The sequence below is a fragment of the Protopterus annectens genome, chromosome 14.part0 (assembly GCF_019279795.1).
Source record: "Protopterus annectens isolate FY-2018-M chromosome 14.part0, PAN1.0, whole genome shotgun sequence".
NCBI classification, from domain to species: domain Eukaryota; kingdom Metazoa; phylum Chordata; order Ceratodontiformes; family Protopteridae; genus Protopterus; species Protopterus annectens.
The window spans coordinates 149,247,666-149,261,364 of NC_056748.1; the positions used below are offsets into that span (position 1 = coordinate 149,247,666).

Genomic DNA, 13,699 nt, shown 5'->3' on the forward strand with positions numbered 1-13,699 from the left:
ATGATCTCTGGGACCCTTCCCCCTCATCAAAATCAGTATCTTCCATGACAGACTATTGAGGGGAGTCTAAGTACCTCTTTTTACACTTACTTCTCTGGTGCACCCTGTCAAGGAAGTTCCTAGGAAGAGAATCAGAAAAAAATTAAAAAGCAAATGAGGGAAAAGACTACCAACGATGGTAGCAGAGACTACTACTAGGGTATGATAGGAAAGAAAGGCAGGAAAATGCCAGCAATGGAAATAAAAGGTGTAGAAAGGGTAAGAGAGAACTATTATAGAAACACAATAAAAGAAAAACTATATTAAATCAGACTGTTCTACTCAACTATAACAAAGCTCAAGAAATAACTGCGACCACATCCATAAGTGAAAGCGACAAACGAGATCGGAGGAATGGTAGGGGACTTGCTCATTATGAGAAGGAGAAACTACGGTTGTGTACCTACCATAAATGTAGATGTTCGAGTGCATTCACTGTTGCAGTCATTACTCTTGGGCTACCCTGCTGGCAGGCTACCCGCAGTCGGCTAGAATTCCAAAGTCTAGGTCCGGCGTCGGTTGCTGTCACCTCTTCCCTGACGTCAGTGTGCCAGGGGTATAAAAGATGCAGCCGACGCCATTTTCTTCAGTTTTTCTTGCCCCAAATTGGTAGGCTGAAAAATATGCCAATAAGTATGCATGAACAAAAATAACATTTCCTTCATCTACAAGCAAATACACCACATAGGTTGTATAGGATAGAGAAGTACAGATAAGTCCCAGCAAAGAGAAGGGGGGTGGTGGGTGGGTAATCCGGACTGCAACAGTGAACACACTCGAACATCTACATTTATGGTAGGTACACAACTGTATCATGTTCATCGTGTTTCACTGTTGCAGTCATTACTCCTGGGTTGAATCCCAAAGCTGAGGATGGGTGGCTGGACTACATAGGATTAGGAGAGGCTATGAGGCCCTGCAGAACTGCAGTGGCAAAGACTGCTCTGGATTTAGAGTAAAGAGGTAAGTGGTAGTGCTTTGTGAAAGTGTGCACTGAACTCCAAGTTGCAGCCTCTAAGATGTCTTTGGTTGGTACTCCTCTGAGGAAGGTTGCTGCTCTGGTAGAATGAGGCCTAATGCCCTTAGGCACTGATTTGCCATGTTGAAAATAGCAGAAACGGATGCAATGGCCTATCCATTTAGAAATAGTCTGTTTTGAGATCGCCTTTCCTTGTGATCCTGCAGCATATGCCACTAAAGGTTGCTCAGTCTTTCTGAAAGCTTTAGATCTGTCCAAGTAGAAACGTAACTGCCTGTGTATGTCCAAAGAATGCGGAATTTTCTCACCCTTGTTCTGTGGGTTTGGATAAAAGGTAGGCAAGTGAATGGTTTGGTTGAGGGCCACACTGGACACCACCTTAGGCATAAATGTTGGGTTTGTCCTTCTGAGAAACCCTGTCTGGATGGAAAATGATAAAAGGTTCCACAGCCATGAATGCTTGTAACTCTGAGACTCGTCTTGCAGAGGTTATTGCTAGGAGCAGAGCTGTTTTCCAGGATAAGAATTTTATATCCGCTGTTGAGGCTGGCTCAAAAGGAGGCGGTGTGAGTTTTTCCAAGACATAATTGAGGTCCCATGCCAGAATTGGTGCTCTCCTTGGAGGTCTGATGTTCTTGGCCCCTCTGAGGTACTGCCTTATTAAAGGATGAGAAAAGATCTGCAGTCCATAGGCCTTGAATGCATTGTCCTGCCATGTGTGCCCCCCAGGCGTAGTCTGAAGCATCTGTTGTGATAGTTTGGCCTGGCTGGGGGCAAGGTGAAAGGCTGACCCTTGTTGAGGTGACATGCCTGTGACCACCATAGAAATTCCTGTTGTAGGCAGGGAATGAGAGATATCATTGTATCCAAGCTGTGGCTGTGTTGAGACCATACGCTTTTTAGGTACCACTGTAATTTCCTCATATGCAGCTTTGAAAATGGTATTATTAGTATGCAAGATGCCATGAAGGCCAAAGCCTGCAGAATTTTTCTTGCAGTTAATTGGGTCCTTGTTGCCATTGTCTTGAAATACTGAGTCAGTTGTAGTTGCTTGTCTGGCGTAAGATAAGCCTTCTGGGCCGTTGTATTCAAGCTGGCACCCAGGAATGTCATTTTTTGTGAGGGCACTAGTTTTGACTTCTTTTCGTTTACTGTGTACCCCAGACAGTTTAGTAAATGCTTTACAAAGGCCAGATGATGTAAGAGAATGTCTTTGCTTTCTGCTTGGATAAGACAGTCATCCAGGTATGGATATATTTGAGTTCCTCTTTGTCTGCAGTATGCAATTACTGGTGCCAGACATTTTGTGAAAACTCTGGGCGCAGTAGATAAGCCAAAGGGCAGTGCAGAGAATTGGTAATGGGTTGAACCTGCAGTGAAACTGAGGTATCTTCTGCAACATTGTCTGATAGGGACATGCAGGTATGCCTCCTTGAGGTCCAACGTTACTAGCCATGCTTCCTTGCCCAACATGGGAAGTAGCTGCTGTAGTGTTAGCATCTTGAATTTGGGTACTTGTAAGAAGGTGTTTAGAAATGAAAGGTCCAGAATTGGTCTCCAGGCATTGTCCTTTCTGGGCACTAGAAAGAGTCTTGAGAAAAATCCTTGGCCTTGCTCTCGAGTCTGTACCTGTTGAATGGCTCTCATGTCCATGAGAGCTGTAATTTGTTTTTGTGCCTCTGCCCTTTGATTTTGTGGCAGGTTTGGCATTCCTTTTATCCTTGGCAAGGTATGAAAGTGGAATCTGTATCCTTGTGAGACCATGTTTAGGACCCATTTGTCTTTTGTAATGATGTGCCAGTTGTCTGCAAAAAGTGCTAATTTTCCTCCCAAGGGAGCTGCCAAGAGAGATTTGCTTGGGAATTTGAGGGTTGAGTCATTGTGTTTGTCTTCTGCTAGCATGGGGCCTCCCTTCTGGGTAGCAGTACCCCACTGGCGAGGTTTGTAAGGGCCTTGGGACTGACCTCTGCCCCTTGGGCGTCTGTATTTGCCCCTCTGTGATCTGTCAGAAGCTGGAAAGGACCAGTTTTTGTTGGCCAAGGGGGTTGTACCTGTAAAAAATCCTTGACCGTCTGCATAGACTTTGCCTTATCCTCCATTTTCTTTAAAACTTCTTCTGCTTTGACACCAAATAAGACATCTTGCTATAAAGGTGCATCCAATAATTTTGCTTTAACATGATCCGGTAGGGTTTGTTCTTTTAACCAAGCATGTCTACGTATGACAGACCCAGTAACAGCTGCTCTACATGAAGCTTCCAATGAATCAAATCCACATTGTAAAATATGTTTGCCCACCTGTTCAGCTGCATGCAACAGATCCTGCATTTCCTTGAGTTTAGACTGTTCAGAAAGTGTGCTCTTTTTTTGTTTTAATTGAGACATTAGGAATTGCTGATATTTCAGCATGTGAAACTGACTATTTAAAGCTCTCATAGCCAGAGTAGCTGAGGTGTATATCTTCTTTCCCCATCTATCTAGTGCTCTGGAATCCCTTTCAGAGGGTACAGGACTTTTAGCCATAGAAGCTTTAGCCCCTTTGGGACCCTGGGAAATTGTTTCTGGGTCAGCCACAGGGCTTTTATAAAGGAATTTGTGTGAGTCAGGTACTCTGTAGTACCTGTCTGGTTTGGCTGCAGCAGGAGGTAGAGAGTCTGGATTTAGACTAGACTCCAAGTAAACATCATCCACAATATCTAAAAAACTGGAGGGATAGCAAGTGGTCTGTGCTGGGGTAGTAAAAGGAACTCTTGGAGCCTTTTCTTTGAATCAGAGTAGTCCTGTCCTTCCCAGTGGAAATGTTCCCTCATGGTGTGTAAAGTTTCCCCAAAAGAGTAGTCTTCAGGGGGAGATGCTGAGGGAATTGAGTCTTCAGCATCAGAGTCTTCATAAGGGGGAAAAGTGTAATCCTGTTCCTCATAAGAATCTGAGGGAATTGAAACCTGGTCAGAGGAAGCATAATCCTCCTCTTGTCTTGGTCTTTTATCTGGAGGGGGATGGGAACCCCTGATTAGGGTAATCAAATCTTCAAGCATCTGTTTCTTAGGTATGGGGCCTTGAACTATAGACTGATGTACAGTCTTCTTTGGTTTTAATGGAGTTTTAAGCTTAGCTTAAGATTTAATGGTGAGTGTAGTCGGTCTGAAGACACCTTCTGCAACCGAAGGTGTTTTTACTGCACCGGGATATAGTTCTGCTCCGGTGTCGGAAGGGCCTAATGAAGATGGCTACGACAGCCTAGTACACTCCGCTTGAGAATTCGCAGCTGTCTGGGGCTCCAATTCTGCGGTCATCAGGGGCTGCGTAGGCGCCTCACTGAAAACCGGAGAACCGACGACAGGCCCAGCAGAGGTCTCAGCGTCTGGCTTGGTCCTAGGCTGCCTGTCCTTATCCTTGCGTTTTTTATGCATGCCGGTCGTCGGCTGATCCGACGGCATGATATAATTAAATTTCCTACCAAAGTAATGTCGTGCAAAGTCAAAACGGCGTTTGATAGTTCGTTTATTAAACCTAGCACAAAACCGACAACCTGTGACGTCGTGGTCTGGGCCTAGGCAAGGAATGCAATAAGAATGGAAGTCCTTATGTGGTATTTGCTTCCCACAAGAAATGCAATTGTTAACTTTTTCTGACATTGGATTGAGGCAAGAAAAGGTTCCCCAATGAAGTACTTAGCTTTATTGAAGACTTCGGACTGAAATTCGATTCGGAAATCTCAGGTGTCGGCCAACAGGCACTTGCGAACTGCTTCTGCTTCAGGCACCGCGCGGCAAGAAAGACTGTAGAAAATGGCGTCGGATGCCTCTTATATACCCCTGGCGCACTGACGTCAGGGAAGAAGCGACAGCAACCGGCACCGGACCAAGACTTTGGAACTCAGGCAGACTGCGGGACCGCCTGACGGCAGGATAACCCAAGTGTGATGACTGCAGCAGGGTAACACGATGAACATCTGTCCATCACCCAAATCTCCCTGCTCAGTGGATAGACAGTGGAACTTTCTTTGAAGAGTTCCTCTTCTGTGGCTGCAGCCATGACCATGGCCTCTACTGTTGTACCTTCTGTCCAAAACTGCCTGTTTTCTGGTGCTGTCAAAACTTTATCTAGTCTCTGGGGGGTTGGCTCAGTGGTGTCTGGGCCCTTCCACACCTGCCAAGACCTCATATCTATAAGGCCATCGGCAGGTGGAGTAACCCAAGAGATACACTTGCCCTTATCCAATGCCTCTAGGACTACAGACTCTTCAGATGAAGGGCTGCTGGACTTCCAGCCACCTCTTGGTTTCAGGATTTCTAGGTTGTCTTAAACTGGACATCTTCAGGAGGCAACTGTGGGGACCCTTCAACTTCAAAGTCTGTATCTTCTGTAACTGACTCCTCTGGAGAGTCTAACTGCTTCCTCTTACACATTCTCTTGTTAGGGACCTCCTCAGTGGGATGCTTTGGGGAGGTATCCGAAGAGGTGGGAACATCCTGCTGGGAAGCCTGGGGTTTCGGTACAAGCTGTCCCCGTAGAGAAGATAGGCGAGACTCCAGATGAAGACATGGCAAGACTGGAGACTGAGGATCCAAGTGGAAAGGAACAGTCTTTGCTGTGGACGCAGACAAGGTTCTTTCCATGTCCTCAAAGGCAGAACCTCCCAGAGAAGAGAAGGACCCCGGATCCATAAGGGCAGGTCTTTGGACTATAGCCCCATCCAGCTCAGAGGGGAACTCCCCCAAGGCTGAAGTCAGAGCCAAACTAGCCCATGCCAAGGCCCCGAGGTGCAGTGACAGCTCCAAAAATTTCAGAGTCGAATGCAACACCCCAGACCTGACAGGGCAGCGCCAACTCTGAGAACTTTTCGGATCCAATGGAACTGAAGAGCTCAGAGTGAGATTCAGCTCAGAGAATAAAGCAATTCTTGAATCTGATGCTGATGGACCTGGAAGGCTCAGATCCAAAACTGAAAACGGGGATGGAGGAGGAACTTGTAAAGGGGGTGTAGTGAAAGGTTGGATCTCCTGACCCAGAAGGGTAGGAGCCAAAAGGAGGTTTGACTTGCTCTGCGCCGACAGAATCTTTTTCACTAACCTCTCTACGTCTTCTTCTGTAAGGCTCCTGGAAGAATGAGTGGAAAGTACTAATGGGGATTTTGGCCTCTCTAAAAAAGGGGAAGGGACCCTAGAGGGCACTGGGTCCACTGATGGAGAGTATCTGGTTCCCAAAAAATGATCAGACATATCTTTGGTTATTTTAGGTTTTGGATCCGAGAATGAGGTAGAATCTGAGGAGTCTTCCTTTCTCAATGTAGGATCTGAGGAAGTTGTTGGATCAGACAGATGTCTCCTCTTAGACTTGTCCAAATATCTGGAAGATTCCGACGGGGTACTTGTGGAGGGGGAAGCTCCAGATAATGCCTCACTAAAAGAAAAGGGTAGTAACCCTTTGAGAATTAACTTGTTTTTTTTCATCCAACCAGAGCTCTTGGGTTGAAAGCATGGCATACAGCACAGTTTTCATGCAGGTGGAGTGAACCCAAACAATCCACAGAAAGTGCGTGGGCATCAAAGTACAAAGCTATGAAAAAAGGGAAGGGTAAGGGACTAGCAATATATAAAAACCAGATCTAAAATAGATTTATAAGAAATTAGAAAGAAAAACTAGTAGGAGAGAGAGTAATTATTTGAAAAATAACACTTAGCTGCTCGGGAGTGGCAAACGAGATCTGAAGAACTTGGTGTTGGTGCTTTCTGGGTAAGGGAAGAGCTCAAGACTTTTCTGGTTGCCACAAGCTTTTGCAATGGCAGAGCTGGATCGGATGCGAACTCAAACATTGAGGACAGAATGAAAATTGACATCAGATGAGTAGATAAAGAAGTATCCAGTGGCAGGCTGGTATAAATGGCTGAAAGACAAGCATGCTAAGCCAAAAATTAAGCAATTTATATATTCTGACACCAAAAGTAGTAACAGATTTTCTTGCCTCCTTAAATACCTATTAAAGTAGCTCAAAAGAAAACTTAATTCAGAGGCAAACATAAGCATCCAGCATGCAATTAAATTAATAATAATTTTATCCAAGCACATTTTAAAAGTAACTGACTGCATTTAGACAAAATGATTTCCACAGGCTCATTTCTTATTAATCTGTGAAAAGTTTTATTCCAACTGGGAAAACACCCAAGTGGGCATAAGATGAGTGCTTCTACCCTGATCAAATGGGCTTTGTCAGACCTACAGAATCTTTCTGAACAGTGCATCCGCTAGGCTCAACTTATACTGTGATTTCAAAGCGGTAATGAAGATTAGGATACATCACACCCTGTTTATTGGTGGTGGAAAGGGGTGGGGTCTAAAAACATTTGTAATTGGTATGGTGGAAACTTTTTGATTTGCATGGGATTTGTGACTGGTCCAAAGACAGCAGCACTGACCAGACAGGTCAATCATCGAGTGCAATGCCCCATTTGGCATGTACCTCACTAGACACCTGCAACAACTGGAGAGGCCATAAAAGTACCTCACAAAGAGGATCCTGGGCCTTCACTTGTCCAACATGGACAGACTCAGAAAAAAAAAATTCAACTATTCTCTGTCTCATATCGCCTACTTAGAGGCGATCTCTGCTTGACTTACAAAGCCATATCAGACTCAGCTCTGTTAGAAATGCTACATCTAAAGAAATCCCAATCCCCCCGCACCACACGCTCCAGAGACCTCAATCTCATTGCTACAATTAACAGAACATGCTGGAGGGACAGGTTCATAACCCAGAGAGTGCCCATGCTATGGAATAGACTTCCCATACATGTCAAGCAGAGCACCTAGCTGACCTTCTTCAAGAGAAACCTTGATGAGTGGATGGGAAACAGAAAGTTCACCCTAGGGATAACTCCGGTGGCTCTACTCGACAGAGGCACTGGGAACTATGGTTGGGTGGCTCTATGCCAGGGAAATCCTATGGCTAGGCTTGTAAAGGCCAGAGCCATTAGCCTAGTACACACCTATGAACCTATAAGTTTGCATTACTTACACCACTACAAACTAATATTCATATATTTTTTTATTAATTTGCAGCTTTTCTTGTCAAAAGAACAGATTTCGCAGGTACTCATTGGAACAGAACTAATTCTAAGAATACAGGAGTTTCATAAAAGAAATATCTTCCCACAAACTATGTCCTTAGTGTTTACAAACATTCTACTGTGGCTAACACTGTTGACAGTCATTGAAGCAAATATTATAGTATGGTTTGAAGTAGTCTGATTAGTATGTTCTGTAGTAGTTTGATTAGTTTAACTTTGTTGCTAGGTTTAAACACTTTCTCCTTTTATATCACCAGATCTGTAGTCTGATCTGAAGTTGTAGTGACAGACCAATAACTGAATACATACAGGCAAAAACTAAACTAGACAGACAATACAAATGAAGAACAGAACAGAAAACAATCTGTCAGTGGTACAACAGGTGGCACACAAGCCTTGGGTGGTGGAAGACCAGAAAGCTGTGGGCTCTATTCCCACTCCAAGCAACAGGACTGCTGACACTGCAGCATGGTATTAGGAGTGCTGCACTCCTGAGTGCTTTGTCCTTTGGATGAAACATTAAACCAAGGCCCAATCTGTTTGGGCTGATAGCAGCTCAGGTGGATGTAAAAGATCCCACGGCATTTAATTGAGAAAACTAGGGGAAGTTCCTTGATGCCCTAGCTAAATTTCCCCTATAAGTACAAATACGAGCTCAGGTCTCCACTGAAAAGAGGCCAGTCAACAAAGGATTAAAAAAAAAGAATAAAACATGATGAAAATAAGCAGTTATTAGTTAAAAACTGAGTAAATGGAAGCGGTCCAAACAAATTCCCAGAGGTAATCGAAGGGCAAACCATAGTAACTGTATTGTACTACCACGCAGATGGGCTTCTGCCAGGACGATGGTCAAAGTAACTTATATAAGCTTCTCTAGCTCTGGGACTCGCATGCACATTTTCACTGGTTACAGAGTTGTATAAACACAGATGACAGCAACAAAAATGAATGTGCATACATCAGCCTTTCCCAACGTGTACAGAGTCTCCAAGATCTTGTGATGCAGTAAGTATTCCATACAAGGTCCCGTCTCTCCAGATTCACGTTCGTTTTCCTCTTGAATCAAGATATCCAGCATTTGTTCCAAGTGTGATGGGATGTTTGTATCAGTCACTGGAGCTTTGTCATCTATAAAGTAAAACAATATTTGCATATATCAGACATCTCATATGATAAAAACTGAATGCTATTTCAGTAATCAAGTATCTTTCATGTGGAAAAAAAATAAATGCCATTTGTATGTTTTTAAATTCACAGCCACACATTCCTACTTAAAAAAAAATAAAAATAAAAAAAAGGAAATATCGATAATCAATGGAGTGCAAATATCCTTCTCAACAGCTAGTTTTACAAAACTAGAATTACTGATTACACAATTTAGTTTAACAACTTAGTCTCGTAAAATTGTCTGTGATGCAACAGGTAGCACGTTCGCCGTTGGTCTGCAAAGCTAAAGGTTCGATACTCACACCTGGTAGACTGATTGCTGCTACCGCAGTGCAGTGTAATGGGGGTGCTGCATTCCTCAGTGTGTTGCCCTTCAGATGAGATGTTAAAACAGAGGTCCCATATACTTGAGTTGGTGGTAGCTCAAGTGGATGTAAAAGATCTCACTGCATCTATCAAGAAGAGTATTGGAAGTTCCCCAATGCCTTGTCTCAATTCCCCTAGTAGTATAAATACCATCTCAGGTCTCCTATGAAAAGATGCTGCTAGCCTAGTCGGACTATCCTGGTCAACAAAGGACAGATTGACAGATACAGTTAAATAAAATTCCCAAGAATCTGACAATCCCAGACTGCTCTGTTCCAATAAGTGCAATTATTACACCACCATGAAGCTCCTTCAGTCATGACCGGCACAGCCCCCACCCCCACCCACCCACAGCTATCAACTTGAGAAAGGCACATGCCTGGAATGATCATTTGTAGTACATATCAGAAAACCAACATCATGTTCCACTCACAGCAAGACGTCAGAAGAGTAAAAACTGTGGCAAAAACGACCATTATTAAACAATTTCACAAAAAAGGAATTTATTTACATGCTAACAGATCCATTGAGAGAGTATTTTCTCAGGTCACTTTGCACATATGCCACACAACTTTATATGTGAGAAGTTCAGCTCTGATTTCCAATCAGTGTTAAGAAATCAGGGAAACCTGTTATTGCATGCTCTATAAAACTTTTAAGGACAGCATTTGGGCTATTGCTTTGCGTTAGTTGCAGCCTGCAGAACAATTCCAGGTCATCAGTGCAATACTAAGCATGCAAGTTCCTCACACAAATATTAAAACTCTGACATCTTGAATCTTCTGTTCTTCCTGAACATCATCTACCCTTTTATCCATATGTTGTTAAATGTTCAATTGCAGAGAACTGACAGAACCCGATACACTGCCATTAAATAGAATAAACCATCTTAACAGCTGAACTACAACTGCTGTGTACCATTATAAATGTTTTAAATAAAAATAAATAAACCTAATCAACTCACAATGACGCCTTCTCAGCAAGTCCAACTCACACATGATCACACAGGGGAAGCATACACGTCCAGAGATCAGCTACAGACTTCGAAGATAAAGATACAAGGTACCTAATCCTCCAGGTTCAGAAACCAGGCGCAAAAAAAGGAAAATAGTCTTTCATTGCGTTTTAAACGAAAGATGCGTTAGTGTGTGATATTTGGAATTCTGAGATCAAAAGTGAACACTTTTTTTACATCTAAGCTTTAACAAACTCAAAGGGAAATATAATTTGGGAAATAAAGCCTAGTCAGCCCCACTACTACAAAAAAACTCTGAAAAGTTATTTTTGATGAAATTGGCATAAGTGGTGTTGAATTCTTGTGCACAAGGAAGTACCATACATCTCCTTTCACCCATATCGATACACAAAATTATAATGATAGTACTAATTTTGTGCGATAAACTATACATGTTCACAACACTGTTAGGCGCTCAATACACCACTGTATCTTTACCTAAAATTAAAATAACTGTACTTTCCTTCAAATTGCAAGCATAGATCAAATAAATTAAAATATTCCCTCAGTGCAAACACTGAGTGTGCTTCACTGTTATCTCAAATGGCATGGAACATTCAGTAACCCAAAGCCAGTCCACCACAGTCTCACTTGAAATAAAGAACAACTTTTGTCAAAACTATTGTATCCTCAAGGGAGCAATAATACACAGCCTTTTTCAAGAGCCCTATCAACCATTACTAAATCATATCTTCCAACCCCTTCAACTCTGATTTATACTCTTTCCAGAACCATAAATGTAATTTTAGCAAAAGCAAAAAATGATCAGACAGGAGCATCACAAAGAGGATTATGATGACATTTTAATCATAACCAATCTGTTATACACAGAGCACTGGGATTATGCTCATTATGCTCTGAATTCAGGAAAATACAACTTGCTTAAGCACCTTTCTGATGCAAGAAAGGTGTACAGTGAAGTTTTAATAATAATCCGTTAAGCATCAGTAGCTCTAGTCTCGTACTAAAGCATAACAGCCAGTGCCAGGCACCACAGAGCAAAGTCAAGAAGGTAAAACTGTAAAAAGCTGATACACATACACCACACACTGTCAGAAAAAGGAGGATGAGGCACACACATGGCTTATGGACAGTATCTGTCTGACAGCACTGTTTTACAGCTTTGGTACAACACTTTGTGTTCCTGCACGTATTTTCCCGTAACTAGTAGCACATCAGATCAACTACTGCTCTATGTACTACAATGAATGAGTGGGGATTCCTGACCTCGACTGGGTAGTTATATGTTCTTGTAATGAGTGGGCATTCCTGACCACGCCTGGGTAGTTATATGTTCTTGTAATGAGTGGGCATTCCTGACCACGCCTGGGTAGTTATATGTTCTTGTAATGAGTGGGCATTCCTGACCACGCCTGGGTAGTTATATGTTCTTGTAATGAGTGGGCATTCCTGACCACACCTGGGTAGTTATATGTTTTTGTAATGAGTGGGCATTCCTGACCATGCCTGGGTAGTTATATGTTTTTGTAATGAGTGGGCATTCCTGACCACGCCTGGGTAGTTATATGTTCTTGTAATGAGTGGGCATTCCTGACCACGCCTTGGTAGTTATATGTTCTTGTAATGAGTGGGCATTCCTTACCATGCCTGGGTAGTTATATGTTCTTGCAATGAGTGGGCATTCCTGACCACGCCTCAGTAGTTACATGTTCTTGTAATGAGTGGGCATTCCTGACCACGCCTGGGTAGTTACCTGTTCTTTTAACGAGTGGGCATTGCTGACCACGCCTCGGCAGTTATATGTTCTTGTAATGGGTGGGCATTGCTGACCACACCTCGGTAGTTATATGTTCTTGTAATGGGTGGGCATTGCTGACCACGCCTGGGTAGTTATATGTTCTTGTAATGAGTGGGCATTCCTGACCACGCCTGGGTAGTTATATGTTCTTGTAATGAGTGGGCATTCCTGACCATGCCTGGGTAGTTATATGTTCTTGTAATGAGTGGGCATTCCTGACCACACCTCAGTAGTTACATGTTCTTGTAATGAGTGGGCATTCCTGACCACGCCTGGGTAGTTACCTGTTCTTGTAATGAGTGGGCATTCCTGACCACGCCTCGGTAGCTACATGTTCTTTTAATGAGTGGGCATTGCTGACCACGCCTCGGCAGTTATATGTTCTTGTAATGAGTAGGCATTGCTGACCACACCTCAGTAGTTATATGTTCTTGTAATGAGTGGGAATTCCTAACCACGCCTGGGTAGTTTCATGTTCTTGTAACGAGTGGGCATTCCTGACCATGCCTGGGTAGTTATATGTTCTTGTAATGAGTGGGTATTCCTGACCATGCCTGGGTAGTTGTATGTTCTTGTAATGAGTGGGTATTCCAGACCACGCCTCGGTAGTTATATATTCTTGTAATGAGTAAACATTCCTGACCAAGCCTCAGTAGTTATATATTCTTGTAATGAGTGGGCATTCCTGACCATGCCTCGGTAGTTATATACTATTGATAGAATACAAGATTCACCTCTCAAATGTTACTTCAGTCTGCTCTCAAGGTTAATTTCTTGGCCTCTGTATCTCAAACCTATAACAATGTGGTTTGGATTAGATACTTGATCAGAATCCCCTATATTATGTGTTCTTAAAAATTAGGGACAAGAACAAATTAAAAATTACTTATCAGTGGTGAAACCCAATCATTGTTTCTTATAGTAAATGGAGCTTCAACTGCTATGATGCACTACGAGTTATAGAGAAAAGTGTAGGAGCGTAAAGTGTTTTACTGCTTTGTAAGCTTGGAAATACTTAGTGATGTCAGAGATCAGTGGCCAGAATACAAATGTTCCTGTAATGGTCTAAGAGCTTTAAAAGCAGTTAACTCATTACAAGTTAGTAGTTTATAAGCCATTTTGGGCTAATTTCACTCTTTTTCATTTCCCTGCTGTAAAAAACGCATTTGCACGTCCGGGCAGCACCGGTTAGCTACGGCTAAATTTATCCCGGCTCCACAAAGTCTCCTCTTCCGTTTTTCCCTTGAAAGTAAGTCTAACTCTCAACCTAAGCACTTAAAAAGCATTCTACAGTCCAGCACTTGGGCT

At 42.9% G+C, this 13,699-nt stretch overlaps 1 protein-coding gene across 1 annotated transcript in view; it reads right to left on the bottom strand.

Annotated features, from left to right (window-relative positions):
• Positions 1-13,699, bottom strand: part of FHIP2A (FHF complex subunit HOOK interacting protein 2A) — a 1,458,394-nt gene that overhangs the window by 1,189,600 nt on the left and 255,095 nt on the right. The window contains exon 3 of the mRNA XM_044055532.1: positions 9,043-9,212. Within this exon, the coding sequence (XP_043911467.1) occupies positions 9,043-9,212 (170 nt within the window). The remainder of the gene's footprint in view (positions 1-9,042; positions 9,213-13,699) is intronic.